The sequence below is a fragment of the Procambarus clarkii genome, chromosome 45 (genome assembly GCF_040958095.1).
Source record: "Procambarus clarkii isolate CNS0578487 chromosome 45, FALCON_Pclarkii_2.0, whole genome shotgun sequence".
NCBI classification, from domain to species: Eukaryota; Metazoa; Arthropoda; class Malacostraca; order Decapoda; family Cambaridae; genus Procambarus; species Procambarus clarkii.
In genome coordinates this window covers 12207194-12235062 of record NC_091194.1, presented here as the reverse complement: position 1 = coordinate 12235062, position 27869 = coordinate 12207194, and the positions used below count along the sequence as shown (strand labels likewise).

At 40.0% G+C, this 27869-nt stretch overlaps 1 protein-coding gene across 3 annotated transcripts; it reads left to right on the top strand.

Annotated features, from left to right (window-relative positions):
- Nucleotides 1-27869, top strand: LOC123769762 (uncharacterized). 3 transcript variants are annotated; one of them, XM_045761006.2, is made up of 13 exons: nucleotides 1-238; nucleotides 2369-2479; nucleotides 2624-2806; nucleotides 4732-4914; nucleotides 5080-5187; nucleotides 5559-5696; nucleotides 8051-8111; nucleotides 14781-14958; nucleotides 16626-16790; nucleotides 17375-17507; nucleotides 18040-18155; nucleotides 24619-24783; nucleotides 26157-27869. In XM_045761006.2, exons 2-13 carry the CDS (start codon nucleotides 2459-2461, stop codon nucleotides 26296-26298), a joined length of 1593 nt encoding a protein of 530 aa, XP_045616962.2. In that variant the 5' UTR covers nucleotides 1-238; nucleotides 2369-2458; the 3' UTR covers nucleotides 26299-27869. The 3 variants fall into 3 exon arrangements, with proteins under 3 accessions (XP_045616962.2, XP_045616961.2, XP_069157526.1); XM_045761005.2 differs by having other exon boundaries at nucleotides 2-298; XM_069301425.1 differs by lacking the exon at nucleotides 1-238 and adding an exon at nucleotides 338-2292 and having other exon boundaries at nucleotides 2427-2479.

The following is a 27869-nucleotide window of genomic DNA, read 5'->3' as shown; positions in this document are numbered from 1 at the left end:
CATTTTAGCAATGGGGGAAAGCCCTTATTGTATCCTCAGTTCCTGCTCTGAATTTGAGGAGCTCGAAGAGATTCACAACTTTTGGCCATTCATTGTAGTCCCTAACTAGATGTAGCCTTTCAGGACATGAAATAATCCGCCCCTCAGAAAAGGACAATCTCAAAGTGGAACATTAGTGCTGGATGCATAATGTCAGTTCGGGGGCTGGCGTACCTTCAGAATCCGAGACGCGTGACAGGTGTGTGTACGGAGTGTAGGACGGTACATGGACACTTCCACACACTAAAGATCTCTGCAGGTGTGTGTGTGTGTGAGAGAGATGGGGGGGGGGGAGGCTTGTACTCTCAAGCTTATCAAAGCTATTATTATACTGTAATTCATTGTATGAGGAGACAGGCAGTCAGTTTATTCATGCAGTATATGTTAGGTTGATGCCGAGGTCTCCATCCCCTAAGGTAGAATTACTGAACCGCCCCAGAATCTAACTCCTGAGTACTTATTTACTGCTAGGTGGACAGGAGCATTAGGTGATAAGAAACACACCAAACCAGTTCTGTCCCGCCCGAGGTTCGAACCCGGAATTCTCGATTTGAAGTCTAGAACGAATCCAACTGTACTACTGGGACCCTAAATTTTGCTATTTCTTTTCACCTAATGTACCTGTTCACCTAGCAATAAATATGTACCCAGGAGTTATTGCATCCTGGATAGGCTAAGCATTATCATAGGGAGGAGGCCTCTTTAAACCTAACAATCTTCCTGGCCCAAACTGTGGAAAAGAGTTGGACTACACATTTTTTATTTAGTTTGGTAATTCTCATTGTCAGAGACAGGATGCCTTTACTTACGCTTGTACTGAGGTCCCCCCAAGTTGAACTACTGACTTGCCTTGAGAGGCATCAGGCAAAAGGAAACGTGCCCAACCATTTTTGTCTCGCCTGGAAATCTAACCTGGGATCCTCGATTGTAAGTCAGATCTGAGGCAACTATTCTAGTACTTCTTCAACTTCAGCCACCATTGTGTTAGTTACATACAGTATGGGCATAGTGCTTTTTCTGTACAGCTACCTTAATTTTTTTGAGGAAGAAAAGGTCAGGGGTATTTTGGTTGCCTGAGCTCCCTCTGCAAACCACCTGTAATTTAGTTTAACTAAACTTAGCCTAATCTCAACATATCGTAACCTAATAGTGCATGACAATTTGAAATACAAAACAAGCACATTTGTTTTGTATGCAGTGCAATAAACCCTTGTACAGCATCCTGCAGCCTCCCTCGAGGCACAAACCAGGGTTTCACACAACTCCCCCATGCACTTGAGATATGTCAATAGGCCAATAGGATAATACAGTTATGTCTGTTCTCGACTCATTTAGAAATTCTGGGTTCAAATCTTAAGTGGAACAAAAATGGTTGGGCACATTTCCTATTACCTAATGTCCCTGTGCAGTAAATATAGTAGGTACCCAGGAGTTAGTCAGCTTGTTGTGGAGATGCACTGTCATTAGTTTGACCTTTGGGGGAATTTTGATATAATCTTAACATGTTTAAATACACTGGCTGCCTGTGCCCCGACACAATGAATTATTATTATTATTTGTAGGGGCCTAACCTATAGTATAATGCTCTGTCTGGAATTTGGTAGGTGCCAGGTACATGTAGTAGATACTAGATACAGTACTGTATTTTGTTAGCTTTTAGTTACATTAGTAATTTCCTGAGAAATGTGTCTACAGCATTTACCCACAATGGACAACACGTCTTACCATAGGCAATGAATTTTTGTTTTGTTTTTAAATCGAGTAACTATGATTTACCTTTACAATGTTGATGTATAATAGGATTTAAAGGAAAGAATAAGTTAAGCAGAACTTGAGTTGAGAGAATTCTTTATTGGAGAAAATATTTTGCTTGTCTGGGCTTTATTAATTGTGAGATACACAGGGCTAATGCTTATAAAGAGAAAGAAGGGTGAGAAGAAATAATAACTCACATTAGCTTGTGCCCTTCAAAGTGTTCCCACATCTTTCAATTTCTAAAGAGCAAGATTTTAGTTACATTTTGCTGCCTCACTCAGTATCTTCTCAATGCCTGCACTGCTGACTGTTCCATCACTAACCTATTTCTTCTTTCCTTGAATATTTTTAAGTTCTTGAGAGCAAGCTCAGCTATCCAAGATCCCTTGATGTCACATGTCCACATCTCTTGTGATAACACAGCAACTTGCTATACTTTGATCCAAATGAAATGATCATGACGTACTGAGTGTGTCATTTCCTAGTGATGACTATCAGGTGAATGACTGATTTTCTTAATTCCCGTTTAAAAATTATATTTTTAAATGCAAATTAATGTATTATTCTTTGAAAGGCAAATGGATCAACAAATTGAAGGACCAGTTTTTATTACAAGTCCCATTTATTGGCAGTAATTTCAACATAAGGAAGCTGCTCAAAAGATATGGATGGTGATGACAGTGTTGTAAGTATTTGAGCAAATTAGTCTTTGCAAATGAATGTTGCATAAAAATCTGTGGAACATTTTAATATACATCATTTTGTTCTTGAAAGGAATATAATGCCTTTCACATATGACAATCATTGTTCAGATATACTCTATTGGTAGATTGAAGATGAATGGGCTGGCTTGCGTAGAAGGTTTAGCATTGAAGGGCTGGAATGGGAGACATTGGAGTCTGATTCGCGGACTCTCCACGTGTGGCGTTGGATAGTGGATGCTGAAGCTAACCTGAAAGCAGCTCGCCATATTAATGACAAATTGAGAAGACAACATGAAGAGGAAAAAGTGGTAGGTTGCCTATGTATTTGGAATTAATATGTTTATCTGGGTGTGGTAATGAAGAATATTGTTGGGTACTAGATATTATAGTAAGAATTAACTGAAGATGTTCAGAAGACCATGATGAATGGGAAGTCAAGTTTAGAGCACATTAAAAACACACTAATGGGTACTGATCATGGGCCTACTGAGGTGTATAGTGCCAGGGAGGCAAAACACAATTTTGTGTGCCCCTTATTCCCTTAAACTCTTAACACTTTCGCGCTTTAGATTAGAGATAACTCGTCGCCGTTTTCTCTTACGATTCCGCATAACAGCCGAGTTTTCTCGTCCATCGAAAAAATATTTCTATAAATTCCATTTTTTAACCGAAATGGATGGGGATACTTTTGTTTTGTAGGGAATTTATTTGCGAATGTTTTGGTACCAGAATGAATATTATATCACATAAACTTCTATGAGTAAAAAAAAAAATACACAAAGTATGTTTGGGGGTGTGGCGAGCGTGTGGCAGTGGGTTCTCTTTAGCCGTTGATATATCCAACACGTGGGAAATATTTGTATGTGTTATGTATATGTCTGTGTAGGGAATTTTACTGCGATCACTGTCATACAAATTATAAAATGTTTCAACAAGTATAAACATGACAAACATCAAACGAACGAAAACAATGCGTTCGTTTCTGCCGCGAACGCATACTGAGCGACGTGGTTCTATATTTGGCGCTTCTCTTACACATGCTTTGTACAAATGTTATACAGTTCATCTTATAGAAAATTTTATTGCGAACACATTGGTATAAAAAAGAAATACGTACATAGAAAAGTAGGGTCAGGAAACGTATAAACTTTCCAAGCATGATTTCCCCCCTGTGTTTTCGCCAGTGCGCTCGCGGCTAACTACTCTCCACTTCACACACTCTTGCGGGTGGGCAATTACCTATATTAAACATTCATATGCATATGTCCGTGTAGAGAATTTTATTGCGATTCCAATGATACCAAAATTAGCGATGTAGGACAACTGTAGGCTTCGCAACCATTAAGAGAGTGGAAACATTTTGTTGCTGTTTGGCGCTCTCGGCGAGTGATCTGCATAGTTTTTTATTTGGTGTTGATACTCCTTATGCTTGGGCGGCATTTTATAGGTATGCTCTTATAGACAATTTCATTGCGAACACAGTGATACCAAATTTAAATACGTGCGCCTTCAATTATTGTCAGGACAGTCAAAAGAGTGTACACTTTTCGGTCTTACCGCGTAGGCGCGCGAAGTGCCGAAAGCATCTGGGGTATTGTTTTTTTTTGAGCGCTGAGAGCGCGAAAGTGTTAATTCAATCTGCCTTTTATACTCTTGTTTTTCTAGCTAATATCCTCACATGTCAACCCTACCTTTTAAGGTACAGTAATCTCGCCATATTGTGATGAATATATGGCCTCTTGATTGAAAGATGCTTGCTAGTTAAATTATTATTATGGAACATTTCATGCTGCAGAAAAGCAATTAGTCAAAGAAAAAGGGATTAAATTTTTTGTGGTGAGTGCTGGTATTTTTGGGGAGGGTTCACCCCCTCTCCCCTAAGCTGTGAGCTGGTCCAGTCATGTCTAAAGGACATGCCCTAGGCCTCTGAGATCCACCCTTGCCAAATGGGAACCAGGGACCTGAATTTGACTCTACTTGAGGGGAGCTTCAGTTTCAGAGATAAAACCAAAACCTAGAAAAAATATCAGACAGCATAATATTTGGTTTTAAGTTCATCTTTGAGCCCCAAGCTCCCTGTATCTTGTTCAATGAACCAGAATCTTGTCTTGGTTCACTGTAGACCACGTAAGTCAAAAGAAGCTGATAGGAGTGGAAAAGCCCTTCAATATCCAGTACCATATGAATATGAATCCTCAGAATTTGTATATGTTGAGTAAGCTTAATTTTACAGGAACTGGAGAAATATTCTGAACATATACGTGCTAAATGTGAGGAACGAGTTAAAGAGCTAGATGACGAGGTCCAACACTTGAAGGAGGATTTGGAGGCTCTACTGGCAGGTACACAAGCAGTTTCAGCCTTGCTTCTTGAAGAAGGCTTAGAGGATGTGGCTCAGAGCTCATTGGGGGAACAGGTAAGCAAGCCTATATATCTGCACCTGAGTAATGTGTGTTTATGATAGTGACAGCTGTGTTTGCAGTTTTAGTGAATTGACAATTTTTTAAGCATAAAATTTGGATTTATTTGTGTTGTAGCTTTTTGGAATACATGGCCTATTTCACAATGGTGTCCTCAATAGATTACTTACCTGCTCGTGGAGAGGTCAAAGCTGAACGAAGAACTGGCTGCTGCTCGAACCAAACCAGCTTCTGATCGTGAAAAAGATCTGACAACTCAGCTCATCAAGGTAGAAGAGAATTTGGATATCTTAAGTAACATATCAATAAATTTGAAATAACAGGAAATTATTGGTAATTTTAATTTGTGAGAATACAGTATATGTTTATCTAGTTTCTCAGTTATTATTTTCCATCATATGGTTTATTGTTACAAATTCTCTATACGTTATAGAAAATAGGGTTTATGGATCTGCAATTCATTATCGTGGTTTATCTCCTTAATAAGCAGTGTATTATTTCTTATGTCTGGCAATTATGGTTAATACTTTTTCAAAACAAATCTATGACATTTAAAGTATTTAGTGGGTTTTATTGTATTTATATAATTTATTGACTTTTGCTATTTCAATTAAGCCTGTAAAGTGCCTTATGTTCACAGACATGTACAGACTTAGAACTTCTAAAGCGAACTCATCAAGAGGCAGAATGTCAGCTGACGGAAATGTCGGACCGAGTTGCACTACTGGAAAAGGCCTCATGTCAACTAGAATTGGACAATGAGACCTTGGCCTATAAGGTACAGTATGTAAGGCCATAGTTATTAGCTAGAATACATACATAGATATACATAGTGTATTTATACATTACATTATATATACCTGCATATATACATGCATACAAAAAATACTGAATAAAACAAACAAGCACACATGTTTAGATATAAATGGAGATCAAGTGGGCTGGCTGATCTAGATACAGTAATGAAAGCAGTATCTCACAACAAGTCATTGTAAATACACCCAACATGCAAACCTTTTGAAGGCTGCAGGTAGTTCTTTTCATTATATTTGATTTTATTACCTTACAAACTACATGTTCTCCACTGCAAGGACTGATAATGGGGAATGCAGTACTGTAGTTAGCTGTATGTTTGTTATGATCATGACCAGCATTCTCCTTGTGCTTCTTGCAACTTTGGGCTTTTGCTTTGGGCTTTTGCCAAGGGTGTACTTAAGTCGCCTGTGCACCCGTATATTATTGGGCTGCTTGCATGGACGTTCCCAGGCGGTGTGTCTGGGTGGTGTATCCAGGTGTGCCCGAGCAGTGTGCCCCCAGGCTATGTTGCCAGACCTTCCTGGGAAAATGTAAGAGAAATGGTTAAGGATGAACAGAATGTATGCAGTGAGTTTGGGAGACAGTTGAGCGAGGACTTTGTTCTTTTGTAAGAATTAAAGAATTATTTATAGAAAAGTTAAAGGTAGCCGGTGTTGGGGAAATGGGGGGTAAGTAAATAGTAAAAGGATGGGATGGCCACATGACCTTGTTGTCAAATGTGCACGGTGTTACTAAAAGGTGAAGTGAAAACTCTTAAGTAGTCTAATGGTTACAAATGGTGAAGAAAAGGCATTACAGCAATGAAATGTTTAGACTAAACAGATGGGTGGAATAAGATCAGTGGAGCAGAGGAGCATAGGTATGGGGAAGTTAAGAGAATGTATGAAGGATTAAAGAGGGGAAAGGCTCCTGGTATAGGTGGGGAATAACTATGGATACTGTATGTTGAGGTATGTGAGTGAGTTCATGGTGAAAATAATTTAGATATATAAAGATGGCATGGCTGGAGAGCGAGGTGCCAGATGAATAAACTAAGGTCATTGTGGTCCCTATATGTAAGGAAAAAGGTAGTAGGAGGGAAGAATATGGAGACTATATGGGGCAAGTTTACTTAGAATCCTTGGAAAGTTTGGCAGAGATGTTGAAGTTTTCCATCAGCTGACTCCCTCTCCCAGCATATATTCACATGCTTAATGCCATACTGCCTCTGAAAGTGTCTTAGCCAACCTTCTCTATATGAATGCCTCTTAGTAATCTTGATTTTCATATTGAAATCCTTTGCTTTCCTCAAAGTTCCTCAAGAGGAACCATCTTGACTCAATTTTCGTTGTATTTCATACTGTATCTACTTGTATCACTTCCACACAGCATCATTTACAATCTTTATTTTAGCCTACGTTACTGGTTTTATCACCTGTATTGCTGTATCACTTTCACTTTGAGTATAATGGCCAAAAATATAAATTTTCCTTCAAAATATGGAAAAATTTCCGTTCACATTGTATTCAGTACACAGGGGGCCAGACAGCGCTTTGAATTCGTAGTCCTGTAATTCTGGGTTCGATCCCCGGTGGAGGCAAAAACAAGTGGGCAGGGTTTTTTCACCCTGATGCCCCTGTTACTTAGCAGTAAATAGGTACCTGGGAGTTAGACAGCTGCTACGGGCTGCTTCCTTGAGGTGTGTAACAAAAAGGAGGCCTAGTCGAGGACCGGGCCGTGGGGACGCTAAGCCTGGAAATCATCTCAAGATAACCTCAAGATATGAGACATTTCAAGGATGATGCTAATCATCCTTGAGTAGTTAAGATGCTAATCATCCTTGTAACTTGTAGATGTTTAGTATTTTCAACAAAATGATCAAGGAATGAGTGAAAAAATGTAATGTGTGCTGTGATGACAAAATCAATACTTGGTCAGTTACACCTCACATGAGAGGCATTTGGGAACTGTCTCAGACGGAAAACGAATACCTACCTGTCTGAATAAAAATAGTTTAAAAATGATTATAATGCTGTAATGGCATTTTTTTTAATGTTAGTATGATCCTTACTTTTTCAGTTTCTTCAGCCTCTTTAGTTATTTAACTTCCATAGAAATCCCATAGAAATCTTCCGATATAAATCCCCCACTTAGAAATCTGCCCATTAGTTTAATGTTGTCATGCATTCCCAGTTATGTTTTAATTAACCATATGCATGAACTTATATAACTTTGATCCTATCTGTGTAAAACCTTTAATAATTAATTATTCAACTTTAAGAAACATTTTTATTACATGTGTATCTCGAGCATGATTATAGTAACTTATTTCTTTAGCTCTCTGAGGCCTTGGCTGAGATAGAGGATAATGAAGGGCAACTCCGACGATGCGGCAAGAGTGAGTTTATGTAATAATACATGCGATGGGTTTGCATTAGGTTTTGTGCTGCATTTCTTGTATATGATCTCTATACTGTATATTTTTTTGTAGGCTTAGCACGATCCGTGCATGCACCAGGTTTTAATGAAAAACTGTGCCCAAATTGCTCCACGAGTGTTACTGAGGACTGGTCATTCATGGAGCTCAGTTAATGAGCTCCAGGACTGACCAATTCTTATTGGCAATCACTGGTGAAGTGATTATGGTATTATGTACACTAGGGGGGTAAGCCCTGGTAATGCAGCTTCAAACCCTGGTCAGGTCATAGAGTTTGTTTGTTTTATATATATATATATTTATATATATATATTTATATATATATATATATATATATATTATATATATATATTTATATTACACACACACACACACATATACGGCTCCCTGAAGCTATTGAACTGATATCTGATATCTGCCATATTAGTCTAGAGCATCAGTTACTGAAGTCTTTTGTCTACCAGGAACCAGAAGCCAGAACCTGGTTTCCTCACAGAGGCGCAGGGAGGCTCATGAAACATTCCACTATTTGAGAGTACAGTCATGTCTGCCATCGACTGTGGGTATAACCTGGAAAGGTAGGTGAACCATCACAAGTCCTAACTGGTAAAATATTGCAACTCAAGACCAAACAGAGGCAAAGAACTCCCCCCAAGTGAAAACACCAAACTAGCAAAAAGTCCAATAAACCAGCGTGCCCGCTCGCTCATTAGTTCTCGGGGTAGGGGGGCCCCGCCCACACGGCCGCAAGCGCTGAGCCAGCAGTTCATATACTGATGTCGCCTAGAGCTGACGTTGCCTCTGGCCTCAGTTTCCTGCTGGATTTTACCTTGTGCAGTTGTACCGGCTCTGTGATTCTTGTGCTGTGGGCAGGTGTTTTAAGAAGTACTCAGGCTGTATGCATCTAGGGTTATCTTTCCTAAGCGCCTAGTAAGTACTTTGCATATCCAGGCTTTTCTTCCCTGGGACATTCGGGATTGCAATCCCGCTGAGGTTGGTGTCACTTATTAACCTCGCCCTTGGGGTTCAGCAGGGGTTGTGGGGCACTTTGTCTGGCCCTGGGTAGGGGGTGTTGTTGTTGGGTGGGACGCATGATGTTTTGCACAGCTTGCATAATCGCGGCGACTGTGTCTCTCTCTGGCCTCTAGTTGTTGGTGGTGTACTCTTGAGGGTTCAGTTTTTATTTTATTATTACCTGGAGGAGGTCTGCCTAGCTTCTAATTAGGTTCACCTAGGTTGTGTTTGGTATCCTCCTCTGGGCCCCTCGAGGCTGCATGCACGGCTTCCTGGGGTCTGTTTGCTCAGTACTAGACGGGGGTCAACCGACTTGGCTACACCAGTGACTGGGCTCCCTGTCGGGATTACTCCTCTTGTGGGTCCTGGTAAACCCCTTGGGGCTCAGTACATCTATGGATATGTCTTCTGTGTCCCCCTAGCTTTGTACGAGTTTCAAGGTTGTTTATCGTAAGTGTCTCAGGATGACGATCATTTGTTCTATCTCTGTCGTATTGCTTGTTGGGTCGGTGATGCCTACGACCCTGTGTCGTGTGCGACTTGTTCCCTGCTAATCATCCATCTGACCCATTCTTCTTTGGGGGACCGTAGGAGTCAGGTAGCGGCTGCGTTCCATGGTGGGTTTATGTTGTTGCAATGTGTGCGGTTTGTAGCCCGCTCGGATGCCCCGGAGCTGCCCCATTTTGATTTTAGGGAATCAGAATTGGGGGTGTTGGTTGCTTTGGCCTTGGTTTTGTCCGCTCCCCTGATTCCTTTCCCGGTGGGCGTGGTTCGCCCTGCTCCTTCCCCTTCCTGTTCCCAGCTTCCAAACGTCTTAGGGTTTCGGAGTCAGGGCAAGGTTTAGCTTAGGACGAGACTTGGGCAGTTTCGGGGGCTGCCCCCTTCGATGCAGGTACAGAGGTGGTTGAGCCCGTTCATCCCACCGAGGCTTCCGAGTCCTCCCAGCAGACCATCTTTTTTGAGGCTTTTTCCTTGGACTCTGCCCTTTCTTCCGGGGTGGTGGGCGTGGATATCGGTTCTACCCCGGAGCTTGTGTCAGGGGTTCCCGGGGCAGGGGGTGGGGAAGTTGGCTTGGGGCTCTTGGGCTCCATTTGACCATGTCTGGGCTTTGGTGCCTTTGGGGCATGGGTGGTTGTTGCAAGGTTTGGGGTTTTTGTATCCCCTTCCATGTATGAATTTGATTTGGGGTGACCCCCCTCCCCCCTGGCTTCGTGTCCAGGTTCCTTTGGGTTCTTCCGATTCGTCTATCCAGAGGTTTTCTGCCTCTCGGATTTCCCCTGCAGATGTTCAGGAGGCTCTCTTGATGCCTACCTCCTGCATGACCCGGAATTCACCTCTATTATGGACCCGGTCTCTTTTGAGTTCAGTTCCTCTTCCCTATACTGGGTGCGTTACAAGGTTCCTGGGTCTTCCTGGGTTGCAGACTGCCCTCTCTTTGTTCTGGGGGCTTAGCATGGGTTTTGTTGTTCCTGCATGCTTGAGTGGCGTGAGGTTTCCTCAGTGTTACAGGTTTTCCTGGAGGGACTCTCTTGAGATCCTCAATGAGTGCCTTTATGCCCCTGTGCTTTCTTGTGAGGTTGGGCTGCAGCAGTTGCATGCCCAGGTTCCTGTGCTCTCTGCTGCCTTGGTTGGTTGCTTGGTTCACCTACCTTTCTGGGTGATACCCCCAGTCAATGGCAGACATGACTGTACTCTCAAACAGTGGAGTGTTTCATAAGCCATTGCTCCCTATGCCTCCGTGAGAGAACTAGGTTCTGGCTCATGGTTCCTGGTAGGCAAAGGACTTCAGTAACTGGTGCGCTAGACTACCATGGCAGATATCAGTTTGATAGCTTGAGGGAGCGTCCGGGGCTCAACCCAAAAAATGGCGTTTCATTACATTCAACGCTGGATTTTTTTTTTAGAGTGTGCACTGTGTAAAATGTTGCATGAACACCGAGCTGCAGTTTTGAGTTATTAAGTTATAGTTTTCAGATTATGTTTTGCTTATACAATATACAGTAGTTTTTTCTTTAATTTTATGTTGCATGGCTTTTAGTGTCATCAGAGGGTAAACATAATTCGTAAGAATAATAAATTACTGCATCAGTTATGTGACGAAATTGGCATGCTCGAAAGGGTGTAACTTTTATTTCATGAACTGTTATTGTTCTTCCTTTACAGAGAACTTAACATGGTTAAGGTAATTTACCATTAATGTGTGTGTGAGTGGCTTTGCAAGATACATGTGCTTTCATGACCCATTATAGAAAAAATGCAAATACAATTGTAATTGTATTTGCAAATCCTAAGAAAGTTGTACAGGTGTTTTAAGAATTTTATGTGTTGAATAGATTATAATTAAATATTAGTGTCAGTTATCTTGCAGGTAAACCAGCAGGAAACAAGGAATTGGAAAATAATAATGCATGGCCTCATTGTAGTTCAGGACTTAGGAATGAAGATTTGCACATAAATCCCCCAAAACTGTGCTCAACTGCATAATGATTAGTGTAGTTGACTTATAGCGAAGTGACCTCAGATTTGATTCTCAGGCAGGATGAGAAAATTGGCGCATGTTTTATTACATTTGATGCCTCTGTTCACCTACAAGTAAATAGATACCAAGGAAGAAGGCAGCTGTTGTGGATGTGCCTGGGAAAAGTTAGTTGTTATCCTAGGGACACCTCTGCAAGCCTAACAAGCTGTGTGTTTTCAATACTGGGAAAACCATAGTGTTGGGCTTCACTAGTATTGAGGGAAACTTGCAATGTAATAGTGATTAGGGGATTAAGATTGAAGTGTATGGATGATCATAGATTAAATATAACTAAAATATTAGCTATTCATTTATTACTAGGTTGGTTCATTCATTACTAGGGGGGAGCCGGTTGGCCGAGCGGACAGCACACTGGACTTGTGATCCTGTGGTCCTGGGTTTGATCCCAGGCGCCGGCGAGAAACAATGGCCAAAGTTTCTTTCACCCTATGCCCCTGTTACCTAGCAGTAAAATAGGTACCTGGGTGTTAGTCAGCTGTCACAGGCTGCTTCCTGGGGGTGGAGGACTGGTCGAGGACCGGGCCGCGGGGACACTAAAGCCCCGAAATCATCTCAAGATAACCTCAAGAAGATACTAAAGTAATGACAAAATATGGAAAGGGAAAATATTTAATGGAGAGCATAGAAATTGGAGAAGACTTAAATTTTGATTTTGGTCATTGATAAAGCATTTAGCTTTAGGTTGGACTTTTGCTGTGTGCAAATAATGGATGCTAGCATACTCCTAAATTATGTGAAAAGTTTTTGATAATACTAATATGAATATTGTAATGGATGGCCAGTCAAATTGAAGATGGCTTCTTTTTCATGAACCAAATTTAAAATTGTAGGAACAATACCTCTGTCATGCTTGGTTTGCAAAAACAATTTAAACTCCTGATATTGTTCCTGTGGCTTAGGCTCTCAGCCATATGGAATATATGGCTGCGAGATTGTTCCTGTGTTTAGTAAATTCCTGTTCTGTACATTGTCACTCTGGTTCTGCACCTGTTTGTCCAACCTGTCCTCCTACAAAGAATGTCGCTTTTCGCTTGTATTTGTTACATAAGGCCACAAATTGTCGTACTAGAAAAAGGAAGCGGCTCGCGAAAGTGACATACAGTACTGTCCTCAATCACCTCAATTGACAGTAGGTGACAAATCACCACGAGTGATCCTCAATACCTGCAAATATACAAATACTGTACCTGCTGACTAACCACTGTGATCTGAGGCTTTGTAATTTTATAAATAAAATAGTAGTAGTAATAGTATTTATACTTAGTTTGATATACATACAGTGATATAAAGACACACAACCCATGCAGTAAAGTGGAAGGAGACATGTCGGAAGCTTATCTTTTCTTAAATTCTCTCCAACTTCTGGCTAAATACTTTCCCCCACCATTAAAGTGATGATAAGTGTTGATTTACAAGAAATATATATAGTACCACTTTTGAAAAACTTGAACACTGTAAACTTCAGGTAAACACGGAATACTTACAATAGAAACATTGTGCTTCCATTTATTTAAAAGCACTTATAGTAAGCATTTGTTTGTACATGGCATACAACTTAAATTTGTGAAGGTGTCACTATTTTATAAATTGTTTCTCTTTGCCAAATATTCTGAGGCTTGTCAGTTCACCCATTTAATTTCTTGACTATTTGACTTCTTCACTCATTTGCATTTCTGATGAAAACATTTAATTTTAGCTCACTTTACATATATATTTGCTATCATAGTGCTCCTTCATTTTCTTATACACAATACTCCTATAGCATCCTTAAGTTTCCCTTATGGAGAGATAATGAGTCACAATAATGTGGCTGAAGAGTTGACAGTCATCCCACAAACCTGAAAAGGAAAAATCAATTATACGACTTGATAATGGTCTTGGATGGACCAATATGTCATTGGTTCTTCATTTTCAGATTTATGGGTTTGGTGTCAGCTTTTCTTTATGGGCTTTTCATACTGTATTTCTTCATTAAATAATTGCTGTTTTCAAGCATTTATCTATTCCTTGCTTTCTAATTCCTTTTATTGTAGCTTGTCACTTTTGATTGTTGTTGCAACACAACACCCTCTTGTGTTATCATTTTATAATGTTTCACAACATGCTTGCAAGGTTACTCTTCAAACCATTGTAGAACTGCACATGTCTTTTTGCAAATATAGTTGGCCTTTGATCTGCGTATGCTGGATTTTGCTTTGCGGGAAATCCTTGTGCTGAGTAAATTTGTACATTTCAGGGTTGGATACACTGGAGAAGTTATAGATTCTTTCCGGACATCTAACAGAAACTATTGTCTGGAATATTGTCCTAGATGTCCGGAATCTGCTAGATTCCAGACATCTAGCAGAAAATATAACAACCCACACCAGTCACCAAACTCAAATGTTTGGTGACTGGTGTGGGTTGTAATCTAGGGCAAGGCCAGTCATTGGCCTAGATTAGGAGCACTGGTGAATCTAACAGGCTTCCCGTCTTTGGCAATGGGAAACAATTACTGTAGTTATTGCACTTCTCAGCCACACATGCCTCACTACTAACAAAATGTTATTCATCAATGATATTCAGTTGATGATGCATGGGGTTCGGACACAATTGTTTGGACTGGGCCACCCCACACCGTCACATATGAGATGACCCTGTGGGGTGGCCCCACGTGTGACGGTGTGGGGGTACCAACAGGAAAAGAGCACATTAACAGGGAGACCTACGACACCAACACAACAATTCCCAAACTATGAACTACTGCACTGTCAAAATGTGTACTGTACAGTACAGTGAATTGACCCTCATTCTCTTATAACTTTACCAATTTACATTCTTTAATTTTGCACAGATCAAGGGCTGGCTGTATGTTGAAGTGTATAACAGTAATATGTTACATAGTTGATCCATGCACAGTACAGTATTTGTAAATTATTCTGCTATTATCCCAATAATGATGACTAAATGAATAGCTTTGCAAGTTGTAGATGTTAAATTATTTTATTAATGATATGATGCCCAAATGTTTGTAATAAGAAGCAATTTTGAATCAGCTTATAAAATGATAAGTTGAATGTTAATTTATATATTTTCAGACTCGTGCTTCAGACGAGGAGAATCACTACGAACAAGCTTGCGGAGCCAAGAGGAATTTGAACCACAAAGCCTAAGGAGCCTACCACTTTCAGACAGTGCATTCTCTCATGGGGATTCTCAAAGGAAGGGTGTTCACAAAAGAGAGTCTTCAAGAAGTAGCGACAGAAGAAAGCTAAGGTAAGAAATTATTATGCAAGAAAATATTAAATCTCCCCCAAGTCCAGTTGGTACTGCATGTACCTGAGGAGTTCTGGGACACAGGTTTGATCCAGTTGTACGGCATTAATATGTCCCATTCTGGTTCTGAACCTCACTATTTGTGCAATATTTTTCGGAATGTTAATCTGTTTTTTAACCTCAATTATCACCCCTTTTGTTTCCGGCTTGCCTCTTGTTGGGTGTGTAATCCTTTGACCCCTTTCACATGCATATATATGAACAGTGATAGAGGTGGTCTGCTATCCTTCTTAAGACTCCTTTCAACTTATGACACTGTTGTTTGGTTGTGCAACTATACGAGTGTCAGCTTCTGGCATTGCTAATGTTGTATGTGCTCTGTTGACTCCTGTTATATGAGGATGTGATGGAAATTTTAGACCTTGATACAGTACTTGTAAGTTTCATTGTGAGTTTTGGAAATGTGAGGCTCTTTCTTATATTTGGTTTGGGACATTTACTCTGTTGGGTTAGTTCAGCATCTAGCTTTCTAATCTCCCCTGTTAGTTATAAAGTTTCTGTAGATTGAACAGAACAGTTGCCACAAGCTATCTCTCATATCTCTCTCAGCTCAGTAATTTTGATTTAACTTGGAACACATTTCCACATGCTGAATCGTCTTCATGAACCAGCACCTAGTTCTTAGGCTCCAGTTCACTTTTTTATTTATGTCTCATGGTGCTGGTTTAGGTAAGTTCCCTGATTTTGTATGAGTGCCATAGTATGTTGTTTTCCCCGAGCCAACTTCTCCATGAGAAGTTGGCTTGGGGAGCATCCGAGGGAGGCTCTGCGCAGAAATATGGTACTGAATAACATGGAACGCTCCTTTTTGAGTGGCCACTTAGTTGCTCCCCATTCTCACCCTTTGTCTCAATATCCTGAGAATGTTAGGATGTCCTGTGTTTTAAGGGGGGTGGGGGGGGGAGGAGTGGACTGCCAACATCTCCAATCCTGTTATCTAGCTAGTGCTGCCAGTTGGTAGTAGTCAAGTGGTGGGCAGTTCCCAGTTATCATTTAAAGTTGGGGTGAGGGGCTTATATCTGTTAATGTGCATTATAGTCAGTAGTTGTTTTATTTGTGAAGTGAAATTACTCTCTACTTTCTCCTCTCTCTCCGAATAAGTGATAAGACCGTTTGAAAAGGGATGCATAAATAAGACTGGGTTCTGCAGGTCATGTACTGTATTTATAGACAAAATTATGACTCCCATTTTCCAATGTTTTTCAGTGAAAGTTCTGTGAACCTTCCTCAAGGATTTTGCAAGAAATATATATGGCCAACACACAGCCAACACTGTTCATGTTGTGTACTGTTAATTTTGTTGAGACCACAGAATAAACTTTAACATTTATAGGCCTAGTATAACACATTTATATGCACCATATTAAGCCTAAGACATCATATATTAGGCCTAGGATTGTTTGGACCGGTTAGGTTAAATTCTATGGTTTCTCTTCCATTTTTGTAGTACGGTAGTGTATGCCATTTGGGCTAATTCAGTAATACAAAATGTAAACTTTTTGGGGTCCAACATTGTAGTCAGTGGTCATAGGCCAGCTTAATAGAAATAACTAATTCATAAGCTTATTTGGCATTTTTCATATTAGTAATTTTTCTCCGCTTTCCAGGGAGCCAGCAAGAATGGAAAGAGGCAAATCGCCTAGGAATAGCCTGAGGCAAAGACACAATGACAGGGCAAGCATCTTGGGCGGAGGAGCTGAAGTTAAGGATGCCGTGCCTCACATTGACGAAGGAGAGTCGGCATCATCATTACTCGGGAAAGGTCATGAACTGTAAGAGAGCTCCTTTTGTATACTGTATATTGTCATATTAGAATTATATACCTGTCCATATCCATTTTGCATCTTGAACTTAAAATACATTAACCCTTGCATTGCTTAAATGTTATACAGGTATAAGGCTATACATGTACAGAAAAATTATTTTCAAAACAATGTTTTTGTTTTCCTATATTCTTAAAAACCATGTCCCGAGCATAGGAACAACGTCCAAAAAGTTGTAAGTCACTCTTCAAGATGGCAGATGTTTACTGGAGGCTCCAAATACCGATTGGGAACACGTTATACATGGGAGTTTTAAATGCTGCAAAGTACCTAAAACATTATAGGATGTGATGTGCCACATCATTGGTGCACATTACATCGTTATGATGTAATGTGCAGTGCAAGGGTTCAGTGATGGAAATGCCTTCTTCAAACATTATGAATACTCAACTTATTAACAGATTCATGCTTGAATTAACTATTGCTTTTAAATTTTTTAAATCAGAAAAGCCAATAGATGTCTGAATATTTTTCTCATATATCCAACTTGTCATGTTTTTTAATTAATTTCATGGCTATTTTATTTTGTCTAGGTTTGGCAGTCATCGCAACAGCATTGTGAGCTGTGGATCTACTTCCCCTAGAAAGCTCCATTCACTCTTTGACGAACAAATTCAAAGTTCCAGAAACCAAATCAGTATGCTAGAAGAGGTTAAGAAGCTTCAAGTATGTTGATTATCATTTCATGTATATTGTTATCTTGGAATGCTTAGTGTTACATATGCAGACGCTCTTGATTTTCCAAACTTCAATTAGCTAAACTGCCAGATTGGCAGAACCAAAACAGCTCTTGATTTTGGTTTACTGCAAAATCAACACATTTCAAGTAAAAAAAAAAACTATGCCTAAGCAGCAGTAATTCAAATACCTATACTGTTATGTTTTGGTATATGTTGAGAGGATGATGAGGCAATTCAGCTTATTGTAAATGCAAGTGAAAGCAGTATAGTACTGTATATTGAGTACAGTATAGTACACTGTATACAGAAACATAAGTTTTATCATTTGTGCAAATACAAAAGATAATGAACAGTTCAGTACTATTACACTAACTTTTGCATATTGTCTAATGAAACGACATAAATTACAAACCGAGTCTGTTCCCAATTGGTTCAGTAAATTCTAAGTTAACTGTTCTAATTATTATTGTAATTTCATTAATGAATTATGATTGTAGTTTTGCTGTATTCTTTTTCAGATTGAGCTGGAAACAATTAAAAAGAATCTTGTAGAAGCTGGGGACAAATATGAATTTATTGTGCGAAAATATGAAGTCTATAAGATTAAGAGCAAAAATAAAGTTTATTCAGTCAAGTAAGTTCAGTTGACAATTTAGTTTTAACCATTATTTATGACATTAAATTTTTTTTTTATTTATTTCATATGTTCTTTCCATCTTAACCAGCAGTGCTTTTCTAAAATAAAAAAATAACAAAATCAGTGGAATTCTATATTTCTGAGCTAGGCCACTATTTTCCTTCCTTAACCAATATCTTGCTCTACCCAAGACAACCAAGTCACTGGGGAAGTCACAACCAAGTAACTGGGGAAGGGAAACAATAGAGATTACATGATCTTAACATCTTTCTGCTAGGTGCTAGTTGGTCTATCTGGTCACTACCCTCAGCACCATAATGTTGACAGATACTTAGGAAGCCACCATCCTCATTTGACCCCCAGCACACCCCAAAGTTAGTCGGGCATTTCCTGTGAGTGTGCACACCCTCACTGAAATGTGTATACTCTTTTCAGTTTTCTCACCTCAACTATGTCGTTCATTTTGTACTACGTCGTCCATTTTTGTATCAAATTGTTCGCAACAGAATTCTCTAAAGGGATATATGAGAATTATTCAAGAATTATAAAAGTATTGTCCTTCCGTCGAAATAGAGTTTTATCTACTGGCAGTTTACCCTTTTGCTTGTAGCTGAAGATCTTTTTGTGCACCACGCTGCAATCTGAGAGTACCACAGGTGTATACACCCTGTTCAATCAATTTTTCACCAAGTTGAATCGAGTTACAGTAGTCATTCATATATATAAATGGTAACCTTTGTTCTTCAGTGGTTCAATCAAGCCCATAACCTTTTGATTTGTTGTCTTCCAAATTCCTGCATGCACTTCAAAGTCATAGATGTAACCAGTATGCAATTCAGCCAGCATGTGCAGCTTTACACCATACTAATCAGGTTTATTTAGATTATAAACCTTGAAAGCTAGTCAGCCCCTCCATGATTGTGCCTTTATCCAAACACAGATTTTTCTGAGGTATTGTTTTACATTTATGTGTTAGATATTCCATGACTGTTCTAACTTTTATTAGTCTGTCTTGATTGTCTTTGGGAATGGCATTATTGTTATGAATATGAAAATACTTTGCAATCATTACATATCGTTTCACAGTCATAAAATTATTGAAGAAGGTACATGCCACAATCTACCTGTTTGCCAGTACATTCTCATCGTTGGCATCTTTACAAGGCCCATCAACATTGTCAGTCCCAAATATCTGGCAAGCTCTTTTTATAGAAAAGGGGAAGAGGGTGGCACACATTTTAAAACATGTCCCATAATGATTGGAAATAAAATGGAATTTTAACAAATATTTTAATTTTGGACGCAACGTGTGTCCCCGCCCAAGATCCATAGATTTATTTAAGGTCGCAATATGCGTCCCCGCCCAGGCAAAGTTTTAAGTAACTATTGCTCATCCTTAAAATTTTATTTCATGTAAGGAGGGGTCTTTGTCTTATGTTGCTTTATTCATTTCCAATATAGAAATTTATTTTGTTGGATCCTAAGTCTTTCACCAATATCCACATTTTCTATGCATTAGTTGGTTAGGTTAGGTGGGTGATTTGGGTTCACCTATTTTAGTAAACCAGTACTAAAGCCCAAACCCAGTACTTGGTTCATTGTGGCAACTCGAGAGAATGAGCTGGCTTGGTCACTTTCCCTCCTTTGTACATCTGTGTGCTGGATGCAATGGAAGGAGTCTGTTCCAGTTGTATGATAGTTATGGTCATTTACAATGGGATATTACAGATGATTTCTGGTGGAGCAGTTCGAGCATTTTGTTGGACAAGAATATTGGTATCGAGAAACGTAAAGTAAAATCAACAAAATTTTTGACAATTTGCTTCTTCAATTGACATGGGTACCAAAATGTGTGCTAAAGTATGCTCTATAATTTTATAGTAATAAAAAGTAAATTTATCATCAAACTTGGTAGCATCAGAGGAGTCCAGTATGAGTCTGTTGGTTTGACTGAGAGTATGAGCACTGTATAGTGTACTGTACTGTACACTATATAATGACATTATTTACACACTAATTATATTTGTGTAATTCTCTAGTGATGGCATGTTGATGCACACATGTACTGTACTTACTTTCTGCCTTGCTACAAAGTATGTATAGTAATTAATTATTCTTAAAGTGATATTGTATTGTGAAGTGGTTTGTTATTGAAATTTTGATGATCCAGTGACTGATATTTTAGTATTTCTAAGTTTATAGTATTTATTTTCCCATTGTCACATTTTATGATAGTGTAAGCCATTTCTTGTATTACATGATTACCATTACAGGCATTCCTCGATTTGCACAGTTTTGGAGAATATCGATTTGGTGCTACATGGGTAAGAAATTTTATACCGTGTTTTGAATTGCACGGGTGATTTTTTATGGTACACTTGTTGCGCACAAATTAACAAGGATTAGTGTGTATAATCAATGCTAATCCATGGGTGTACCATGGGATTTGCAGTATAGTGGCCTCATACACATACTATGTTCATGTTTTACAAAGTTTTCTGTGGGGAGCCCTGTTGGCTCCCTGGAGCTATCTGACTGATATGCGATATATTAGTCTGGAGCATCAATCAGTTGGAGTTCAGCCTACCGATGACCACGAGCCAGAACCTGGGCCCCCCTCAGAGAGGCACAGGAAGCAATGGCCTATGGAAACCCCCCATGTGGTTGGGGGCATTCCATGTCTGCCATCAACCAGGGTTAGGCACCCAGAAAGGTAGGCATAACAAAACAAACCCCACTTGGTAAGAAAATTGCTTCGAAATTGTAACCGAAGACAGAACAGAGACAGAACTTCCTCCAACACGAAAATAAGCAAACATCATACACCGCTGCCACGTTGCTTGTCTGCATAGTCCTTCCCTCCCCACAAGGGAGAGGGGAAGCCCCAGACCCCCCGCACGCTGGCTACTCACCCACCCAGTTCATTGGCTGATTTGATCTGGGGCGGTCATCGACTTTGGCCTCGATTTCTTGGCAGTGTTTTGCCTTAGTGGTGTTCTCTGCTGTTTGGTGTGTGGTGGCCAGGTGTAACATCAGTGTACTGGGGCTGCATGTGCTTAGGGCTACCTTCCCTAAGCACCCTGTAAGTACTACCCTTTGGTGCTAGGGTTACTTTCCATAGTGTGTTTGGGACTCTACTTCCGTAGGGGTTCTTGCTGCCCGGCATTTACCCCACCTTTGGGGCCAGCTGGGGTTTCATGGCCTTTGTTTGGCATTGGGTAGAAAGTGGTTTTTGTTGCTGGTAAAACAACAAAAGCTGTGCAAGGTGCTGCACAGCTTGTCTACAGATGCAGCGGCCATGTTCCTGTTCCTTCTGGTGACGTTGTTCTTTTGCGGGGTTTTTCTTTTCTTTTTGTGGGGAGCCCCTGCCTACCGGGGATCACAAGCTAGATTCTGGCCCCCTCAGAAATACGAGGAGCAATGGCCTATGGAAACCCCCATGTGTATGGAAGCATTCCATGTCTGCCATCGACAGGGGTTTGGCACCCAGAAAGGTAGGCATAACAAAACAAACCCCCTCATGGTAAAAATTGCTACCTAAAACTGAACAGGGAGGTAGAACTCCCAAACTAAAACAAGCAAATGCCACTAATGCTGTTACGCTGATCATCAGCACAGACCCTCCCCCCCCCTCCCTCAAGAAGGGGGAGGGGGGCCCTAGATCCGCCCCTACCACTGCCTCTGTGGCATGGGACATGTTTTGGGTTGACCCAGTTTCCCTTCTTCCCTGTTCCAGGGTGCGGGTCTCCCAGGTCGTCCGCAGAGTTATTCGATCCAGCAAGCCTGCGGTCTGTTCCTGTGCCAACTACATTTGTAAGTTTGTGGCTCTGCTGTTTTGGGAAATGTGTCCTGGGCTAACATTTGGGCATGGGGCTTTTGGATGTTGAACAGGGTCCTGGCTGCACGGTACCTCATTCATGTTAGGGGCATGTGTAGCCTTGGGTTGCAGGTTGCAGGCAGTTTTCTCGACTGCAGTTGAGGAGCGAGTGGGGGCCACCTCCCGAGCAAGTCCCTCTTTTCCTTTATCTTTGGTTAAGTAGCTCCGGGGAGCCGTAGGGGCTCTCCAAAGAAAACTAGCATTGAATGTAATGAAACGCCATTTTCTGGGTGAAATCCGGAGGCTCCCTGGCAACCCTACCTCCCTCCGGTCGGCAGTTTTTTGAGTTTTTGATATTCAGCCTCTAAACTGAGGTTGGGTAGCCGGTGCAGGAGGTCTGGGACCCTCCTTCCCCTTCCCGGGGAGGGGGAAGTTGAGCTGACAGCGGCTCAGCGGCTATGGTTGTAACATCGTAAAGGTGTTTTGTATTTAATACATACATAGTACAGGAGTCACAGACAAGATTTCGAGAGGCGCTAGATTGGCGGCCCCTAGTAATTAAGAAAATCACACCTCTAAGTGTTAATGACCACTAAGTGACCAAGGTCAAGTCGCATGAAGTTGACCTGGTTTCTGCTAAGCTCATAATTGCAGGCGGCTAACCGGGGGTGACCTTCAAACGTGCCGCCAATTTAAGGTGTGGCTTGGTAGAGTGCCTGGGGCCATCTACTTGTGGGTGGAGTTAGCTAGTTGGTCCCCAATATATACCCAGGGTACTGTACACTCGAGACAGACAGATAGAGAGACAGGAGAACAGCCAGCAGAACAGAGCAAAGGACAGCATAGCCGGGAGGCTGTCAGCCGGACGGGGTGGGACAGTCTCTGTCAACTATAGTCGTCGTTGTCCCCCCCCCCTCCCCCCCTGCAGGAAGAAGCTGCAGGAAGGACTCTGGGTGGTGGAACTCTAGATTAGCTAACGGGGGGGGGGGGGGGTATAATGAACAAAAGAGAGCCATTACCCCCACCCCCCATTACATGGTGACATCATGCTTGTTTGCTTATTTTCTGATTGGGGAGTTCTGCTTGCTTGTTCGGCTTTTGGTTTGCAATGTTTAACCAGCTGTAGTTTGTTTTGGGATTCCTACCTTTCTGGGTGCCTGACCTGGTAGATGACAGACATAGACTGCTTCCAACTACATGGGGGTGGCTATAGGCCATTGCTCCTCGTGCCTCTCTGAGGGGGCCAGGTTATGGCTCGTGGTCCCTGGTAGGCTAAGAACTCCATCGATTGACTGCTGCCACAATCTAATATGTACACATCAGCCCGGTATAGCTCCGAGTCTCGCCCAGAAAATGGCGTTTCATTATATTCAACGTTGGTTTTTTTGTCTTCAAGAATATACCAAGGAGAATACTGGTTTTTCAGAAAATCCATCTATTCTTTTGGCTTGAGCCTGAGGTCTGTGAATAACACATTGTCCATTGATATAGTAATACTTGTCACAGTGCCATATTTGTTTCTCAAGAAATGTGTTATTACAGTAGTTTAGTATTGATGAATTCACACATTTATCTTGACTTATGATCTCACCGACATTTGCTAATGAATTTTTCTGTATATACAGTACTGGATATCAAATTCATATTGGTACTCTGATGACCAAACTGAGACAAGTTGGTTTTGTTATGTGTGCGTATTCCTTTGTGCAAATGAATGTGCATGTAAAAACCCAGTGTGAATGAATCCACTTTTGCTTGTCATTCTGCATGTCAGCTCATCTGCCTCTGTCCATTTCTCCTCCCTATCCTCTCCCCCCTCTGCTCACTCAGCCTTCCATATCTCTGTCTCTCTTCCCCCCCCCCCTTCTTCCTCTGCTCATTCAACCTTCCATCTCTCTCCCCTCCTCCCACTCTGCTCACTCAACCTTCCATTTCTCTTTCGTACCCTCCACTCACTCAACTTGTAGGATAGTGTGTTCGTTATGCCTATAGGAACACAAAGTCTGGATCAAAATATGTCCTATTAAGTTCCATGTCAGATAAGCTATACAATTGATTTTTAAGATTTAATTGGATAATTTGAATGGTATAAGTGCCATATAATTGTTCTTGTGCATTGCTGTCTACTGAATTCTTCTGTTCATTCAGTGATATTTTTAACTACATTTCAGTTTAACAGGGCATTTTATTGTAGTTTTTATTGATATGAAGTTGCAGTGTTTCTGTTAGTGTTTGTGTGTAGATATGCAGCATCCATTCTTCTGAATAAACATTAGTCTTATTCTTATACAGTATTATATTATATTATTATATCCCAGTATTGATGCAGCATTTAAAGATGTTGATTCCTCTTTCTGTATCAATGTCAGTCAGTTCACAACCAAAAATATATCGGGTTCAATTTCCAGGGCAGAGCAGAAACGTTTGGGCATGTTTCCTTTCACCTAATGCCTGTATTCACCTAACACTAAATAGTTACTGGGGGATTGAGGCAACTGTTGTGGGTTGCATCCTAGGAAAGGTCGGTTGTTGGCCTAGGGAGACATGATAAGCCTCACAGGTTTCCTGTCCCTGACAATGGTAAATCATTTCCTCATTTTATTATCAGTCAGAACTTGAATTTTATTTGTTGTATTTTTCTAGATCCGTTTATCAGTCAGAGCTCGACACCTTGAAGAGAAGGATTGGCCAGCTAGAAGCAGAAGTGGCCCTCCAGGGAGATCAACTTCAGGCCGAAGAGTCCTTGAGACGGCAGCTGGAACAAGATTTATCGAGCATTAGAACAGATCGTCAGGAGTTGGCAATGAGGTATGATGAATGAAGTTTTACATAGTGTAGTTAGCATTGTATTATTATTGACACAGTGGGTTTTGCCAGGGTATAAGATCATTCATATTAATTGCCAATTTACTTGTTTTATATTTGAGTAGTATTTTGAATACGACAGTATTTGTTCACATTAGTATGATTGCATTGTTGCATAAGTTAACCTCTTCTGGACATAATGTCAAAAAATGGAAGACTGTACTGTAATGTAATTAAAATTTCTTGCTAAATGTGTCATCAGTTTTTTTTGGTCTGCATAAAAGCATGCCGTTTGCCAAAATATTTTTCAAGGGTCATTATTATCACGTACTCTTTGGTTAAATTTGTTTAACTGGTTTTCTTAAAACTGCTGTGAAATTAAAATGTTTGTGTCACTGTAGGCCTCACTCTGCAAGTGGAGTTAAAAATTAGCAGATAAGCAGGCAATGAGTCACAATAACGTGGCTAAAGTATGTTGACCAGACCACACACTAGAAGGTGAAGGGACGACGACGTTTCGGTCCGTCCTGGACCATTTTCAAGTCGATTGAGAATGGCAATCGACTTGAGAATGGTCCAGGACGAACCGAAATGTCGTCGTCCCTTCACCTTCTAGTATGTTGTCTGGTCAACTTAGCAGATAAGAAACATTAAACACCAAATTCAGCTATTTACTGTTAGGTTTATGTAATAAGTAGTCCTAGTTCCTGATTCATTTTGTTTACATCTAATATCTCTGAGCTAAATTTATCTGACTGTGCATGCATGACCTGACCTATATGTGCTTACAAGTAGGGAGGATTAGGTGTTTAGGCCTGCCCTTTCAACTTTGGGTATCTGGTGCAAATTATGCTACATTTTCTCTGTCCTAGTTATATAAATTGTTATAGTTTTGGATTTAATTAGCTCTAACTACCTCCTTACATCCCTGTGTCTTATTTGTTTCCAGTGTGGACAACTTTGCCCTAGCTAGGGCTCAGTAAGCCTTATGGGCTTGTTTCCCAGAATGATATATCATACTATAACATACATGGAAAAGTATATATAAATAATGTGTTTATTTTATTATAGAGTTTGAAAATAATGAGTTACAATAATGTGGCTGAAGATATGATGACAAAACACCACCTCAGAAGATGAAGAGACGACGTTTTTGTCCGTTCTGGACCATTGTCAAGTATGTGAGTGGCTCATGTGAGCCACTCAACTTGCTCTCACACAACAACTTGATAATGGTCCAGGACGGACTGAAATGTCGTCGTTTCTTCATCTTCCAAGGTGTGGTTTAGTCATCACAGTTTAATTTTGGATCTCTTTATTGTTTGTCATTGCATCTGATTAATATTTTAAGCTATAAATAATTCAACTTGTTGCAGAGTGCGTGAAAGTGAGAGAATAGCCCAAGACCGCAGCCAGGAAGTTAAGCTACTTGAAGAGAAAGTAAGACTTATCCAGGGTATGAACCAAGAGCTCAGTGAGAAGCTTCAGGAACTCAGTGTAGCAGCTATTGTTGGGTAGAACCATATTGTCTTGTAGGATGATAAAATAATATTGTATTGAAAGTGAATTTTATAATTAGCCTGACAACATTTTCATCCATTTTAAAATCATAATCAATTTGTTTATATTCTGTTATTAATTTGAATATTTAATGATATTTTCATTTTTTTAATTTGATATTTTTCTCCACACTGCTAATGGTTTTTCTGGGGGTGTATCGTATTTTTTTCAGCACACAGTATTAAACACGCCTAATTTACAAGGTTATTTTGTGGAAAAGCTATTTTAGTATGTTTCATCATACATTTTTTTTAAAGTGATTTTCAAGTGGTTGTGTAGACGAACTGCAGTCTCTTATTATCTAATAGCTGTGGGTAACATAGCAACTGTAAGGATAAAGGGGGAAAACTATAAATTGGTCAATAATTAACAAAGTTGTTTTGTGGTTTTAGAGGTTGTTGGGAAGAGAAATTTGCATTGAGACAACATTAAGGTAACTAGTTTGTCTAGGTGAGACCTTGATAAGCTTAACAGGCTTCTTTTACCTTACTATGGGAAACTATTATTGTGACTCACAATAGATATACTGAATTTGAAAATAACTCAGGGGTTAACACCCAACCAATTGGCTTACAACCAATTGGACCCATGTTTGTTGCCTCAGGCAGGACGAAATGTTTAATTGGCACATTTCCATACACCTGATGCCCGAGTTAATCTCGCAGTGTATAAGGTACCCAGGAGTTAGACAACTATTGTGGGACCCTGCCTAAGTATTGTAAGATGAAACCCACAATAGGATTGTGGGTCGCAGGTTCCCCGCCCCCCCTTCCCCTTCCCCTTTGGTCAGCATTTGACCAAGGAGGACCCAGACTAACAGGCTTCTGTGCCAGGCAATGGAAAACCATATAATTCTGTCTTGATCAAAGTAAGAAGTAATTCATTATAATAAAGTTGAATAGTTTAAGCATTTGTAGTATGCCAGGTTTCTTAAATTGTGAGGTCAAGGAATATCAGCGCTGATGATACCAACTTTATAATGCTGAATATCTACTATGATTTAGGAGATATTTGGGCTCCTAGCCCAAATTATACTTAAAAAAAAATGCATTTTCAATTAAGGAAGCAAGTGATATTTATGGAAGTAATTTAAGGAATATCTTAAAATATTTAAGGAAGTAAATGATATATGATATGTTTATATCATATATTTACCGTACTTTGTATTTAGTATGCATAGTACATTCGGTATACAGTTTTGTTTACATTGTACGGTGTGTATGGTATATCAGTAATGTGAGTGGTTCATGAATTACATACCTTACAATATAAAAAAAAAAAATTGTACACTACTTCTTGCATATTTAATGTACAGTATATTAAAATAATTTAAAAATGTATATTTTTTATAAATTATCAGAAAGCATAGATATCATTGTAATTATTAATGTGTTTTAATTTATGAATTTATTTTATTTTATTTATTTCATTGTATCATGTAAAAAACTTTATTCTGTCTTTGATGAATGAGATGTTGTCATACAAAGGAGGTTTCATTTTTGATGGTAAATAAAGCATTTTGTTACAAA